Source organism: Notamacropus eugenii, chromosome 5 (genome assembly GCF_028372415.1).
Source record: "Notamacropus eugenii isolate mMacEug1 chromosome 5, mMacEug1.pri_v2, whole genome shotgun sequence".
Classification (NCBI taxonomy): Eukaryota; Metazoa; Chordata; class Mammalia; order Diprotodontia; family Macropodidae; genus Notamacropus; species Notamacropus eugenii.
Genome location: NC_092876.1, coordinates 323641316 through 323658581, shown reverse-complemented (window position 1 = coordinate 323658581; position 17266 = coordinate 323641316). Strand labels below are relative to the sequence as shown.

At 35.7% G+C, this 17266-nt stretch overlaps 1 protein-coding gene across 1 annotated transcript in view; it reads left to right on the top strand.

The window, feature by feature from the left end:
• The window catches only part of PLEKHB2 (pleckstrin homology domain containing B2), a 43431-nt gene extending 26647 nt beyond the window's left edge, over positions 1–16784 (top strand). Inside the window, exons 4-8 of the mRNA XM_072613484.1 lie at positions 539–641; positions 3311–3350; positions 4721–4810; positions 7926–8031; positions 13999–16784. Of these exons, the coding sequence (XP_072469585.1) occupies positions 539–641; positions 3311–3350; positions 4721–4810; positions 7926–8031; positions 13999–14135 (476 nt within the window). The 3' untranslated portion in view covers positions 14136–16784. The remainder of the gene's footprint in view (positions 1–538; positions 642–3310; positions 3351–4720; positions 4811–7925; positions 8032–13998) is intronic.
• The last annotated feature ends 482 nt before the right edge of the window (positions 16785–17266 follow it).

Sequence of the window (17266 nt, the reverse complement as noted above, 5' to 3'; positions counted from 1 at the left end):
TTCTTTAGAAAAAGTATTTTAAAAATTGCCAATTTTATTTCCCTGGAGGAAGTTGAATGAAAATAGAATTGTAACTTTTGTGTTTGATTATGGAAAGAGAAAAGACTTGTTCACTTTACCTATATTTTAGTGCTTACCTACATTTTTAACCACTGATTGCTTCCAATGTCATTTTTCTTTTTAACGTACACTTGCTGGCAACTTTGGCATTGAAGTTTTTTTTATTTTTTGCATGGGGCATTATCTCTATTGATTTATGTATGGGGTGAGGTGCACATAGGTGCCTCTTGGTGGTGCCTCTTGGTGGTGTCCTGTTGAAGCTGTTGCCTTATTTGCTCGTGTACACTGAAAAAGGAACTTTTTTTTTTATCTCATTTCTGCCTTAAATCTTTCAGAAAACACACTACTTATTTTATTCAGGCTTGTTCTCTGATTTGAGAGGATGTTTTTAATATGTTACCTGGTGTCTTGTAACATAATATTTTTTGTGTTACTTGAAGTCTCCCACTTTTAAACCTCATCTAATTTTTCCTCATAGATTTTCAGCCTCCTGAGGGTAAACCAAAAGACCGCATACTGCAAATTGTTTGCCGAGATGGGAAAACTATCAATCTTTGTGCAGAAAGTGAAGATGATTGCTTGTAAGTGGTATTTTCTTTTGTATGTATGATTTGAAAGACTCTTTTCTGACGAGATTTCCAATTAAACTTTTATGTTGTTGAGGAGGTGGAGTTGGGAAAAGTGGGAGGAGAGTTTCCCTTCAGGCTGTAGAGTAAATGACTCTGGGAGGATGGATGAGGAAAACTTCAATAGGTCTTTTCCATTTCTAATAACTATTTTCTGATTCTCCTGGGCTTCCTTGGTAGTATTGCTTTGTAATGAGAATGACTTCACTTAGCAATTGTACAGTTGCTTTATGCTTTCTTTTTCAGTTTGGTGAAAATATTTTATCTTGAATCCAAATTGGTTAGCAGGCTGAGTTAAATGTGTTCTTAAATTCTGCTTATTTTTTGGTTATTTCCATAATTCTTTTTTTAAGAAAAAAAAAAAAAACCAATGGAAACCCCGTGATCTTTTTGAAAAGAAAAGAGCATCAGCATTTCTATCATGTAGTCCTTTGCTTCTCATCTTCCTTCCTCCAGCTGAGGGCAGTACTGTTCTTCTAGTTCCTGAGATTTGCAACTTTGAGAGTTCTCCATGATTTTTCACTTTCTTTCATCCTTATATTCAGTCACTTTTTCAGTCTTTTCAGTTCTGCTTTCATAACATCTCTCATGTGTCCCGTTCTTCTCTCACACATAGCCGCTGCCCTACTTCATACCTTCAGAACTGGCCAAATGCTGAGGCCTTTGAAGTGACCTGTTTGCCTCAGGTCTTTCCGAGCTCTAATCCACCCTCTTCCACACAGCTATTGATGTGCTGTTACTGAAGCACAGCTCTGACTGGGTCTTAAAATCCCCAATGGAATCCTGTATTTTTCAAAATAAAATAGAAATTCTTCTGGTTCACTGTATCTTATATTTAATTATTTGACCATGTTATTTTCCCTAATTGAATGCAAGCTCCTTGAAGGCAGAAACTGTTTCAATTTTGTCTGTATAGATGTAGTTCCTGGTACACAGTAGGTGCTTAATAAATACTTATTGCTTGATTCTGGTCATTTCCCTGTTCATTTTGACCACCCTCTGAAGATGGGCTGGGGGACTAAAAAGAGGAGAAACTTAAATGTGTGTGTGTGTACTCATACATACACATGTACATATATATGTTGTAATTATAGGAATACTGAAATTGAATAAAATGAAATTGGGGGATAATAGGTGGCTTTCATCTATTCCATTGTTATAGCTTGGTTATGACTACAGTACAATTGAATGTATTTATGGTATTCAACATCTGAGGTTGTTATATTATTAATATTGTATCTGAAATTATACTCTTGCCCTTGGTAGCACAATTTCACAAGATCCTGTACATCATTTTATGTCAGAATATCCTTATTGCACATCCTTTCACTCTCAACACACAAAAACTCTACAATGCTTATTGACTTTTCTGAGTTTATTTTAAATTTCAATTATTGTGTGTAAACATGGAATTTCTAAGGGCGCATTCTGATCTGCATGTTGCTTTGAGAAACTGATGGAACAACTGTCTGGCTGTCAGGCTTTGAAGGTGATTTATACAGTTCAGTGCCATGATGCTAGAATATGTACTAAAACAACACGGTTGAATAGAATGATTATGTCTGTTTAAAAATGTACCTTCCTTCTAAAAATGATACTTGGTGCATGGCCAGCAGAGCCTGTGCTTTGCACTGCCTGTTTGTAATATATCTGGTGAAAATAAAGAATATCCATGAAACGTAAAGCTAACTGACTATTAGAGAGTTTGGGCTCACGTTCAAAGACTCCCAGTATCCCAGAGATATAAGGGAATTTTGAGATTATCCAGTCTAACTCATACCTGAAGAGGAATTCTCTCTATATTTCTTACCTGACAAGTGGCCATCCTATTCAGCTTTTGATTATAGGCCTTCAAGGATCAGGGTAACTACCACCCAAAGAAGTCCGTTCCATTTTTGAATATTTCTAAAGATTTTCCTTATGTCAAGCTTAAATTTGCACTCCACTCATCCTATATCCTTTAAATTAAATTTTACTTTTTTCCCTTGGCAAAACTCTTACCTTCTCATCCTCCACTTCTCTATCTCTACCCCCTCAAATTGAGAAAGAAAAACAAAACTCCTTTTACAAACATGAATAGTCAAAACAGGTTTCCACTTTGGCCATGTGCAAATTATCTCTGTATCAATCTATCAATCATTCTTTACTCCTAAGTCTTGCTTTTCTACGAGGAGGTAGGTAGCAAGTTTCATCTTTATCCTGCTAAACTCATGGGCTGTTATTATGCAGATCAGAGTTCCTGTGTCTTATCTTTGTACAATTGTTTAGTCTGCATCAGTTCTTAGAAGTCTTTCCAGGTTTCTTTGAAACAATCCCCTTCATTATTTTTTGTTGTTGTCTCAGATTTCCATGCTTTGCTACCTTGAAAAGGTCTGTAAATACTTTTGTACGTCCTTTGAGTTAATTTTCCTACAACTAATCTCTCCCTTATTCTACCTTCCCAATAATTCTCCCTTCTCCCTTCTGTTTCTCTGTTGAATGTCCCTCAAGTACAAAGGGCTGCCAACTCTGTAGTTAAATCTATAAAGTGGATATCTGTAACAGGTTTTAATTGTTATGCAATCCTTTGAATAAAATAAGAAGGATGACTTACCCTTTTGTAAAATTACTGTTTTTTTCCCCAGGGCATGGAAATTTGCACTCCAGGATGCCAGGACAAATACAGTAAGTTTTTAGGTTTGGTGTATATGTCAGCCTTTCAGGACAAACTGTCATTATTTATACATGGCCAATTACATGGCCTTACTGGACTAAGGTGGAAGAGTTGGGACAGAGGGAAATGGGAATGGTAATTAAGTAAATTACAAGTTGGGGGGAGGCCCTTGGTGCTGCTCAGTAGACTGTGGCTAACCAGGCAGTTTGATCTAGTTTGCCACCCTCTGATAGGCATTGGTTATAAGACATTCTAAGATTTTTACAAGGTGTGGTAAGTAATCCATTGGATTACATTTTAATTTGGTTTGAAATACAAAATGTGCCGACAAGGAATGGATTAAGGTATTGACCTTGAAGTATGTAAACTGATATGATGTGTCCAGTTTTATAGGAGGTCAGTTTAGTATAGCAAAATCCCTCTTTTGTATTCATATTTTAATAAATTATGTCATTATTCCTGAATGTCACTGCCTAAAAATTAAGTTGTTTAGTGTGTTAAACGTTTGGTTTGTCAGAGAAAACAAAATATGAGATTCTGTCTGTGAAAGGAAAAGAGAATTTAAGTACACATATGGGAATGAACATTGTGAAAACTGAACGAAAGAAAATTTAAAAAAAATATTTCTGACTTACTTGTTGTAAGCTTGCAAGCAAGACAGCTCATGCCTTTTTTGTGTTAAACCCATTATGGATTTGATTAGCATTGTTTATTTCTATAGTGAGAGCCAGGAGTCTACTGTGTGGTTCATGTGTGTGTGTGTGTGTGTGTGTGTGTATGTATGTGTATGTATGCATATATGTATCTATGTATGTGTGTGTATATATGTATGCATATAATTAAGAGGGGGAGAAGTCCATGTATTTTTTTTTAAACTAGGAAGCAGTTAAACATAGCATACTTAAAGAAATATATTGCTGCAACAAATTACAGTGTCTCTATCCCTTTAAAGTTTCTGGAGTAGAGTGCTAAGGAGTGTTAAGGTTTTCTTTTTCAGATTCCAGCTTTTTTCACTGGCAAATGACTTGTCTCTTTTGACAGCAAAAAACATGTGTATGACTTCATAAAAGGCTTTAAATAGCTTTATGAACTTCTCATTTTTTGGTAGACTTTTTTGAAGGTCTTTGGCTTTAGTTTTTATCCATATGAATATTGTGCTATTGTACGTGATACCATAAAGATTTGTAGACATTACTAGTGAGTGTCTTTCATATCACAGGTTTGATACTTTTTGCTTTTCCCTTCTGCTTATTTCAGTGCACATATTTGCATTTCCCATTTATGAATGAGCTTGTGACTTTCATTTTATATGTCTGTGATTATAAAGTATATTTTCATACTCTGAAATGGTCTTTTTCTTTCCTTTTCTCCTCTTACGTAGGCCTATGTTGGCTCAGAAGTCATGTATGATGAGACTGCTGTAGCTTCGTCTCCTCCTCCTTACACAGCTTATGCCACTCCGTCTCCTGAGGTATGGAAGGAAGTATGAGGGAATAAATAGGACCCTAATAGTGGAAGGAGTTCAGTCTCTTGTTGCAGTCCTTCTTTCACCTTGAAAGCATCATCAGAGAACTTTGGAGTACATCCCAAGGCTTTCCCACTTGAATAACTGAATCATTCGTATTCAGTGAGCATATAAGTGCTTGTTTTGTGTACAGGAAGGCTGCCTAGCTGGTTTTTTCCTTCCATTTGACCACACTTACTTTTGAAACTGTTTATTGAGGTATGGAGTTGTTTGTTACAATATTTGTCAGTGAGGATCACTCTGGTGGATAAAATCATGGATTTTATAAGGTTTGGCCTGGTATTCTGTGAAGGGCTCTATGACTGCCATCATAGAGCTGATAGTGTAGTTTAATTCAGCAAGCATTTATTTTTGCCTACTAAGTGCCAGGCACTGTGCTAAATAAATACAAAAATATATACAAAATAAAGAAAATAATTTCAGGGAGCACTAATGACTAGGGGAATCATGAATGGATTCTGGGAGAAGGTAGCACTTGAGCTGAGCCTTGAAGATAGCCAAAGATTCCAAGAAGTATAGATTAGGAGAAAGGACACGAGAGGTCTGTAGGACAGTCTGTCTAAAGACCCTGAAGATGAAAAATTATGTACGGGCAATATCAAGGATGCTGGATGGGCTAGGACATAGAGTACATGCAGTGGCCATATGAAATCAGTCTTGTGTACAAATAGGAATTTTTAAGGAAACATCTTAAAAGGACTGGACACTTCACAAATTCAAGTAACTTCGGTATCATGTATATCTGTGTGTAAATGTATAGTATGTTATAGATAGTATAGATAGGCTTAAAAAATCATTTTACCCTATAGTGCTTATATAGATAAAAACTCTTGTACTGCCGTTTTCAGCACCTATAGCCATTTTAGCAGGAGGTTTCCCCTAGCCTTCTGATTTAGCAGTTTAGACATAGTTATTGTCTTCTTGATACTGCTTATTGGTCCATGAGAAGCTGATTTAGTAACAGGTTAGGCAAAGATAGCACTACTGAGAATAATAGTTGCTAATATAGTGCATTGTAGTTTGCAAAGCACTAATGTCACACTAATAACCCTGTGAGGTAAATGGTGCAAATGATAGTGACTTATTTTTTTTCAAATTTATTAATTTATTTGTTTTCAGTTTTCAACAATCACTTCCATAAGTTCCAAATTTTCTCCGCCTCCTTCCCCAAGGTAGCATGCAATCTTATACGGGTTCTTGTTAAACACATTTTCACATTGGTCATGTTGCAAAGAAGAATTAAAATGAATGGGAGAAACCATGAGAAAAACCAAACATAACAAAGGAGAAAATAGTCTGCTTCATTCTGCATTCTGACTCCATAGTTCTTTCCCTGGCTGTGGATGGCATTTTGCCTCATGAGTCCTTTAGAAATGTCCTTGCATTGCTGTGAAGGGCTAAGTCTATCAAAAACAGTCCTTGAACACTGTCTGTTAACTGTAGTATGATGTTCTCCTGGCTGTGCTCACTTCACTCAGCTTCAGGTCATATAAGTCTTTCCAGGTTTTTCTGAAGTCTACCTGTTCATCATTTCTTATAGCACTGTAGTATTCCATTGCATTCATATACCACAACTTGTTCAGCCATTTCCCAATTGATGGGCATTCCCTCAGTTTCCAGTTTTTGGCCACTACAAAAAGAGCTGCTATAAATATTTTTGTACATGTGGGTCCTTTTCCCATTTTTATGATGTCTTTGGGATACAGTCCTACAAGCAATATTGCTGGGTCAAAGGGTATGTGCATTTTTTATTGCCCTTTGGGCATAGTTCCATGTTGCTCTCCAGAATGGTTGGATCAGCTCACAGCTCCACCAACAATGAATTAGTGTTCCAACTCTCCCACCTCTTCTCCAGCATGTATCATTTTCCTGTTTTGTCATGTTAGCCAATGTGATAGGTGTGATGTGGTACCTCAGAGTTGTTTTGATTTGCATCTCTCTAATCAGTAGTGATTTAGAGCATTTTTTAATGTGACTGTTGGTACCTTTAATTTCTTCCTCTGAAAACTACCTGTTCATATCCTTTGATCATTTATCAATTCAAGAATGGCTTGTATTCTTGTAAATTTGACTCAGTTCTCTATATATTTTAGAAATGAGGCTTTATTACAGACACTAGTTGTAAAAATTCTTTCCCAGTTTTCTGATTCCCTCCTAATCTTGGTTGCATTGACTTTGTGCAAAAACTTTTCAATTTGATATAATCAGAGTTATCATTTTACATTTCATAATGTTCTCTGTCTAGTTTGGTCATAAATTTCCTCCATCCTCCTTAAATCTGACAAATAAACCATTCCTTGCTCCCCTGACTTGTTTATAGTATCAGCCTTTATACCTAGATCATCACCCATCTGGACTTCATTCTGGTGTGTGACATCAGTCATTGGTCTGTGCTCACTATTTCCAGTTTTGTGACTCATTTTTATAGATAAAGAACCTGAGACTTAGAGAGGTGGTAGCTTCCGTGTGGTTATTCAGCTGGGTGTGTGGCTAGGCCTCAAGTCTAGGCATTCAATTGCCAGGAAGTCTAACATAGTGCATGGACGTAATAGGTGCTTAATAAATGTTTATTGACTCACTTAAGAATTCGATGTGACTTAAGACGTCAGCTATTCCAAACCCCTCCCTTTATAGATGAAGAAACTGAAGATTTGTTTGAGGTCATGGAACTAGTTAGAGCGAGCACTAGCACCTGATCTCTCTATACCAATTCCAGTGTTCTTCCTGTCTGCCTTACAAATTTTAGGGTAAAAAATTTAGTTTGCAATTTTGTTTCTAATCTTTGATTTATTCATGGCAAAGTACCATATGCAATTTTGTAAGAAAAAGAATCTGTGTAATTCATATAATCACCATCCAACTTAAACATTTTGTTCACGTAACTTTGATATTTTTCCCCCTTCCTCCCTGAGATGGCACACAATTTTATATAGTTTCTACGCATACATTCCTATTAAATACATTTTTACCATAGTCATGAATATATTTTTCAATACATTTTCTTGAGTTTTAAAAAAAATGTAATAAATCTTATCATATGCCTAATATTCCCTTGAAACAGGTATTTGGCTATGGTCATTATAATGGTGCATACCCTCCAGGAACTCAAGTTATCTATGCTGCTAATGGACAGGCTTATGCGATACCATACCAGTATCCATATCCAGGTAACTAATGGCAATGTTATTGTCTCTTTAATTAGTTGAATATTACTTTTTTGTTTATTTTTCCTAATTTTAAGGTATCATTTAACTTTTTGGTCTTTTTACTCAAACTGTGATCTTCAAATCAGACATCTGCATAAGAGCTTCATGTTTTCTAATTGCTTTGAAATAGTGGAATAGGTGTAAAGAATATGAAACAGAAAAGTCTCCTAAGTTCATATAATGTGACTCCCAAGGGGAGAAATAATAATTAATGAAGTGCATTAATTAAGATGAATGAATGAAAAAATTTATGTTAAAGGAAAGGAAATCTTTAAACTAGATTATTTTTATTTTTCCCCTATTTATCCTTTGAAATTCATTTTTTATTGTGCTTCTGAACATTTTTATTGGCCATTATTATAATAGAGATCTTCAAAGAACTTAAGTTAATCCTTGATTTTGGTGTAGCATTCTCTATCACCCCACCTCTGTGAAAAGAAATGAGAGCTTTCCAGCTGGAAACTTGTAAGTTGTAGCTGGTCACAAGTGCCAGGATAAAGGGTTGCAACCAAAAGAGTTGGTAAGGTTGCATTCAGAATAAAAGATTGGCAGGGAGGTGGATTGGATTTGGTGAAGGTATGGAAGTCAGTGGTGAAGGTAGAGTCAAAGGTCTTGAAATAAGAGAGGAGTCTAGAGTGAAGTTGTTACTAGGTGCCACATATCAGAACAAGGTAGGAAAGTTGATCAGATCATGTATGAGTAGCAAGGGTTCAGGTGAACTATTGGATAAGGCATAAGGTAGACAAAAACTGAGGTTACAAATTTTGAATGACATGGAAGGCATATGATCAGAAGTTCTAGGTCATAGGTAGGGCACAGGATAACTATAAGAGCTGAAAATTTGGATGAACAGGAAAGCACACATTCTTTTTATTGAGGAGCATTTTTCCCCATGATTCTTATTAGACTACTATCCAGTTCCAAAATGTTCCTAATGTAAGGGATAGGTGTAGGTAGGTGGAATTACTTGGCCAGCTTGAAGTGAGGGAACAGGGAGGGAATTAGCCATTGGTTTGTCAACTCCTAATGCAAAGGTAGCTCATGATATAGGGCTATCTCCAAGCCACCTGGGAGTATTGTTACTTTATTAGCAAACGATCCTTTTGTGCAGAATATACCATTTATCTTGCAAGCTGGGTTGAGTGGTATGCCTGCTGTCTACAGACTCACTATTTTTATCTTCCCTGTGTCAATAGGAGTATTTCTTCTGATTAATTCATTTCCATTATGCAGCTCTTTATTAATGCCTACTGTGTGCATATAATTAGGGACTGTGGGGAATATAAAAATTTAATACATAGTGTCTGTAAGTAATTAAAAACTAATTGGGGAGACAACTTGAAAATCATCTAGTCTAGGCTTCTTTTGTGTATTAGAGAAACTGAGGGCTGCTTTCATTCAGCAATGATGTATAAGTTCCCATTATATGCAAGACATTGTACTTGGCACAAGACCAAAACAAAAATGCAATTATGTGTGCCCTCAAGAGGCTTACCTTCTGTTGGAATGCACAATACTCAGATAAATACAAGGTTATTTGAGGAGAAAGAGAGCAGCAACACATTGAAGGATCAGGAAAGACTTTGCCTACGAATTAGCATCAGAACTGACCCTTGAAGGAAACGAAGAATTCTTTTTAAAGAAAAAAATTGTTATCTTTTGCTTTGCATTATTTTCATTCCCAGATTTCCCTTTTTTCCTCCCTCCTCAAAAAACTACCAGCTCTTGTGATGCAAAATTAAAAAGAGACAAAGAAAAGACAGTTGAGTAAAACTCACCAATAGCTCAGTTGAGTTTGACAGTATATAATATATCTCCCTTCCCCTCTCACCCCTACGTAAGCTTTTATAGGAAACTAAGAATTCTAAAAGGTAGAACTGAGGATCTAGTGCATAGCATGCTTGAAGGCAGCCTGTGGGAAGGCATGGTGATGGGAGATGGAATTTTGAATTCAGGGAATACCTAGTAGGTCAGTTTTGCTGGAATGTTGAATGCCTGTAGGAGAATAATGTAAAATAAGTGAATAAAAGTAGGTTGAAGCCCAATTTTAGAAGGCATTAAATGCCAGGTTGAGGAATTTATAGGGAACTGCTGAAGGTTTTTGAGCAAAGATGTGATATGATCAGGTTTATGCTCCAGGAAGATTATTTTGGCAGCCATGTAAAGGATGGATTGAAGAGGAGAAAGCCTGGAAGCAGAAAGACCATTTAAGAAGTTATCACAATAGTCTAGAGCAGGGCTTGGCAAACTACAGGGCTAGAGAGTAATACGGTAGGTTTTGTGGGCTGAGAGGCAAAATTGAAGCTGTTGTATAGGCATTGATACAACAAGAGAGAAAACATTCCCTCATATTTTACGGATGAAATTAAAAATGTAATAGAAATAATTAAGTACAATTTTTTGTAATATGAGTCTACCCGTTAGAAAAATGGAATTCTTTGGGGTTGGGAATAGGAATAATATTTTGTTGAATTGGGTTCAGAATGAGGGTACTTTATTGAAATTGATTGCAAATGTTCGTGTTAATGCTGATCAAGAATGTGATCTTATGTATTTCATTTTTGAAATTTGAAATTTCACACAGGTAACACTGCCAAATACTGAGCATATGATTATAATTGAGTATCTTCATCACTTGGAAGGCACTTACAGAAATGCATTTGCACAGTGAGATGGATTTTGAAATATGAAAATTTCTTTTGCACTTGCATCAAGGTCCAAAAATTGTTGCTGTAACTATAGTTTGAGTTCAGAAAATATGTCTACCTTTTACAAATTTGTGTGGGAATGGAAATCTCACTTGTATTTAAAGCATCTTGATATTACTTGTGATTCAAACAATGTTGGTTGTCACAGAATTGACTTTACGATAGCATAAATTTTGCACATAAGTACTGTTTTGCCTTGTAAATTTTATGTTGAGTTCATTAAGAAACATGAAAAAATATTCAGTAAAAGCTAATTTTCACAGCCATTCAGAGTCTGAGAGTAGTGTTTGAAGGTAGCTGTTCTCGTTCAGAAAAAATTATCTCAACTCTGAGCCCCCAAAATAAAATAAAATAAAATAACTTTTATTTTCTCATTTAACACAATGGATATACACTGATCTAAAAAAAAAAAAAGGTTTCAGCACAGCAATATGCATGGCACATAAAGAGCTGTCGAGTTATAATTGTGTCACTGTGATTTGTAGTGCACCGAGCAGCAGTATTAAGCTGTGATAGTGCTGTATATGATCTCTGTCATAGCTAGTCAACTCTGTGGCTGTGGCAAAGCAGCTCTGGGAAAGCATATATAGACAGTACATAAATCTGAGCATGGCTGTATTCTAATAAAATTGTATTTGTGGATGTTGAAATTTTAATTACATAATTAATCTTCACATGACACAAAATATTATTGTTTTGATTTTTTTCAATCATTTAACAATAATATAAACCACTCCACCAACAGGCCATTCAAAGATGGGTCATGGTCCAGATTTGGCCCTTAGGCTGTAGTTTGCCAACCCTTGGTCTTAGCTTTTAGATGTAAAAGGTATTGTGAAAATAGAATTAATGACACTTGGCAACTGATTGAATGTAGGAGATAAGTGAGTGGGAAGAGTCAAGTATAGCTGAAGTTTATGAACATAATCCATTATTTTCAAACCATTTTCAAGTCATCCAAGGTCACATAGACAGTATTAGAGCTGGCACCAGAACCCATGTCATTTAATATCTAATACCCTGCCTCCATTGTAGTCAACATTATATACAAATACAAGCATTTAGTAGCAGTATAAAGTAGTTATATGAAAGATCTTAGAAGGCAGCATATGAGTAAATGCTAATGTACGATACTAACAAGTACAGTAAGATTCCGGGAGAAGAGATTGCTGCTGGCTGAAATGGTCAAGATGGTGGCTCATGCCTTTAGCAGTCAGTGAGATTTGGCTAGGTAGGAGTGGGAAGAGCAGTTACTCCAGGCATGAACAAAAGTATGGAGGTGGGAATGTTAATAAACATTTTGTAGAAATGGTGAGTAGAATGTGTCTGAGTTTAGAAAGAGAATTCAAGGCCAGATCATGGATAAGCATGGTTTTATTTTTTAGTTATGAGAAGTCATTGAAAGTTTTTTAAAAAGGAAGATTAATCAGTGGTATGTAGAATGAATTGGATAGTAGAGAGGCTGTAGGCAAAGAGGTCATTTGTGATAATGATTTTTCATTCCTACTACCATCTTTTCACTTTTTGCTTCAATAATAATTTAATAGTGTGAACAGTGATAGTATAATATTTGGTTGTTTAAAAGATTTTTAGGAAAAATATGTACTTTCTGCTCTTAGATATATAGTAAATTACTTCTATGTAGTTGTTAAAAACAAAAGCAAGTTATAGGAAGACATTTAGTTTTAATTTAAAATGTAATTTGCATGCTTGAAAGTTTCTGTTTTAAAGTTCATAACTGCTCTATTAAAGAATGATTCTTAGGTAATAGTGGTTGAAAGTTTAATGAGTTTGCCCTCCTCTCTCCTTCTGTTATACTGTCATTGATCTAATTTAACTTTCTAACTACTCCTTCATCTTTGGAATTTCTATGGAATCACTGGATTCTCCACAGTTCTACTCATTTCTCATTTATTACTCTATCCATTTGTTATCCTGGTGGATCTGTACTTCAGCTGTAGTAGGAAATAGAGGCTCTAGTGTGGCAGATACATTAAGGCACAGTGAAACTGCAGAGGAGTATACTGGATTTGGTAGTCAAGTTCTGGGTTTTTATCTTAGCTCTGACATTTATTTACTGCTAATGTGATCTTGGCCAACTCAGTTAACCTCTTTGGGCCTCAGTTTGCAGTAAAAATGAGATTAGACTAGATATTCTCCGAGTTTGCTTCCAGTCCCGAATCTCTGAACCTCTGCAATTTATTTTTTTGGTGGGGTGATGGATAACAGTAGAAATTTTATTTGTCTTGAGTTGATGAGTTTGGATTTCAGTTAGCATGAGTTTGAAAGTGGAGCAGGTCAAGTATTGGAACTAAAAAGTATTATCAAGCCTTTTTTAAATGCAGTTTTATTTTCGGTTCTGAACTCTGCTGCTCCCTCCTCCCTGTCCCCTAACAATTGAGAAGGCAAGAAAAACAAAACCCATTACAAATAGATATAATCAAAGAAAACAAATTCCTGCATTTGCCAGGTTCCCCCTCTTCTCCAAAAGAAAAGAAAAAGTGTGCTCTGGTCTGCACTCTGATGAGTCAGTCCATCAACTCTCTGTCTGGAGGTGGATAGAATATTTTTCATGAGTCCTGTGGAATTGTGATTGGCCATTGTGCTGATCAGAGTTCCTAAATTTTTCACAGTTGATTATCTTTACAGTATTGCTGTTAACTGTATAAATTTTTTTCCTGGATCTTCTCACTTAACTTTGCCTCAGTTCGGTTTTCCTAGGATTTTGAAACTAGTGAATCAAGCCTGTTGCAAATAGTAGTAGAGGTAGTAAAACACCAAAAAAGAGCTGTCAGCACTTTTACTCTACACTGGAAAATGACAGCTTTCCTTGTATGGATTAGACTATAGGAATATAGGTAATAGGTAAAAAATTCTAATAGAAAATAACTTGTATCTGTTTGAAGGTAAGTCAGCTTTGTTTTGTTGGTTAAAAAGGAAGTATGATATCCTGGTATTTCAGTAAGGAAAAAAATATTTTGGTAAGGATTAGATAGGAAATATCTCTGTTCTCCCTTGTTTTGTGCTTTCTTTCTTTAACAGTTAGATTTTGCTGATACTTTTTATTGTTTTACATTAGTCATTTCTGTGCCCCTTCCTTCCAAAATGGGCACACATTGAACTTATTACCTTCAACAAAGGAAAATAGTTAAGCCAAACTAAGCAGCATAGCAGCTGTTTCTGACAACATATGTAACATTCTGTTGTGCATCTTTTCTAGGACCTTATGGACAGCAGCCTGCCAACCATGTCATCATCCGTGAGCGTTATCGGGACAACGATGGAGACCTGGCTCTGGGAATGCTGGCAGGGGCAGCCACTGGCATGGCCTTGGGATCTTTGTTCTGGGTCTTCTAATACATCTTTGTATTTATAGCTTCCAAAACCTTTATTTATTTTCTGTGTGCTATAATAATATCCTGTTTTACTATAAAGATTTTTAATGACAGTTACAATAGTAGTTTTAAAGTAGTGACATCTTAATTATAATTAGTCAGTATAAATTTCACAAGGTAGGATTGTAAGTGTGCTGTTCATTTGAAATATGAATTAAAAGGATACTTGATCATTTCAAACTCTTTTATGGAACTTAGTTGTACAAGAAGGACTTATATGAGCTCATTCATTTTGAAGAACATTATCACTGCAGTGTTAAATGCAGAGCATAAGAGATAGCTTTGTCATCCATATTAGAAGTATGCTGCTCATAGAATGACCCCTGAATAGATGATTATTTCTGGCAGAGAAAAATGCAATTCATCCAACTGCTAGCTCAACTTAAGAATTAACTGTGGAACAATCTGGGTGTTGCTATTGGCATGGCAGGGTGGTAAACTATGCACGATAAAGCAATACAGACCTTTTGCACTACACACTCCAAAGAATAGTACTCAAGGCAGTGGTAACACTCCATGTACCTCTGTAGTTGGCTCTGTAGTTATCCAGTGGTGCTCTACTTGGTGGGCCTGTCTTCTGTTGTGAATGGATTTATTGAATCCTGGAGATTGGAACTGGTAGGTTTCTTGTCAAGAGCTGCCATTCAGGACAAACTCTTGTAAATAGGACTGTAAACCTACTGTTCTTTGACATAGTTCTCAACCATTAAGAGTTGTAAAAGCAGTTTAGAGGCTGAAGTGATTGGTTTTTTTTTTTTTTTTGAAAGTCTATACTACCCATACATTTAGAAGATGACAGACATGACTTACCTTCTTAGCTTTTGTTTAACATGTTGAAAGCATTCTAACTTCAGACTGCCATTGAGTATATTTTTATATTGTGTATCTGAGCCATCCCCTCTTCTCTCCCCTTGTTATGAAAAACAAATAAGTTACCATTTTAGAAGTAGTGCTTTTTTGTTTTATCTGGTTGGGCTGCTACAGAATGTTGTTCTAAAGGTAGAAGAGACTGAAGGCATTTGTAGCCAGTAAAAGTAAGGAAAAAGAATTAAAATTAAACTCAGGGTTATTAGTGTGAGTGTTGAGTTCTTGATCATTTTGTAGAGTTGAGATAAGGAGGGAAGAATGAGGGAGGCTAATGGGAAGAATTAATGACAGGAGAAAATGATTATAGAAATTAGGAAAGAGGTTTGCTTGAGCGCATGCAAGTAAATCTGTCTCTTGTTATAGATCTATAGATCAGTAAACAGATAGCTGATTTACTCTTATTTCATGTGATTTTCAGCAAAAATGTTTATTTTTGCCAACAACCTTTAACATTGTTGAAATATGTGTACTCTTCAATCCCATTTTAATTTTTGTGATAAAATTCTTAGGAGAGTTGTTATTCTTGTGGATGATATAATCTTTTCTCATGGACCATTTGATAAAATGTTCTTTCCTGTACTTGAAAACTCAAAATGTTTTATTCTCCAAATCTACACTTATTTTAAGATGAGAAAGCAATAGGAGGGAAACAGAGGCTCAGGGAAAGAATAAGATGTACATTGTTAGTGAACAGTCATTCCAGAATTTTTAATGGTAGGATTGCCTCATAAGTAGATTGCATGTATTTTTTGTTTCTGATTTTAATGGAAATTTACGTAAAACCTCCTAGTTAATAAAACTGTACTTAAGGTGTCAGGGAAATAGGGTGAGGGTCATGTTGGTAATACTAAAGTAACTCAAGATTATCTTAGGTCGCACTTTGCAAATGATGATATCTCTCTCTGAAAGATGTGAACGCGGATGATTGCATTGTCATGATTAACTAGAGTTATGTTGAAGGGATGTAAGGTAATTGGACATACGTATAGTTATTGGTGGAAAGATAGCTACTCTGTTTGAACAAGTAGACTGGCACATTTGTTCTCATTAATTCCCATCCAAAGCTTACGGTTTGTGGAACTCAGGGATATTATGTCAAAGAACAAAACAATCAAAATCTATAAACCCAGAACACACCAGGCAATTAACACCATACAGTGACCTGATCATTACTTAATTCGATAAAGAAATATTTATTGAATGCCAGCCATGCGTAAGACAAATCTGTAGTCCTATGTTATTTCCTAATTTATATCTATATATCTTTCCCTGTTTTCTATGATGTGGGATTTTTTTTAAAAACTAGTTTTAGAGTTTGAGATTTTTCCCCTGTCATGGTGTAGTGATGATAATTCCCGTAAAGTCCATTTTTTGTTATATGCGTTCTATTTTATGTTTTGGATGACTGATTACATATCATATTCCTCCTAATTACCTACTTCTGTGTCGGATGAAACTTAACACTCCATGTCAAATTGAAGGCCAAACCAGCTTTATAATGAACCCTTGGATTCTTGGCAGTTCCCATAGGCCTTTTCTTTGTTTCTTTCTTTCTTTTTTAACTAGAGATGTCTGCTTCAGCAGACAAGAAATGTACGTGAGTGCCATCTTACTTGGTATTTGACAGTTGAGGGAAAAGTCACATGAGGTCTGATTGTATAATCGATTGATACTTTAAAATCATTGCTGTTAAGACTTTGAGTTGTATGTAATAAGAATATTAAAATTATAATGATTTAGACAATGTAGTTTATGAGACTTCTCTAAAGCACTGAATTGAAGGGATGTATTTTCAGTAAAACAGCTTTGAATGTTGTAGTGGGTTGTTAATGTGAAACTCAACGAAAGTCCCATGTCACTGATTCATTGTCTCCATCACAGGGCTAAAATATCTGTAAATACACATTGTACTCTTATCCCATTACCCAGGGATATTTTATAATTCAAAGGAACAAAGGAAACCTAATCCCAGCATATTTCCCTGACTCCCTTAGGGCTTGGATTGGGAACTCCATGATGCACGAAGACATTATTATGTTTTAACCTGAGAGACTGTGGCCTTTAGAAAAGCCAGGTCTTGGGTTAGCTTCTCTAAAACCATGCCTTTCATGGAGTTCCTCAGAAATGTCATAGCATATTTTCCCTTATTTTTGTGTAACTACTTGCATTCATGGTCACCACATTTTAGAGGGATTGCATAAGAAAACAGCCCACCACCATCATTTT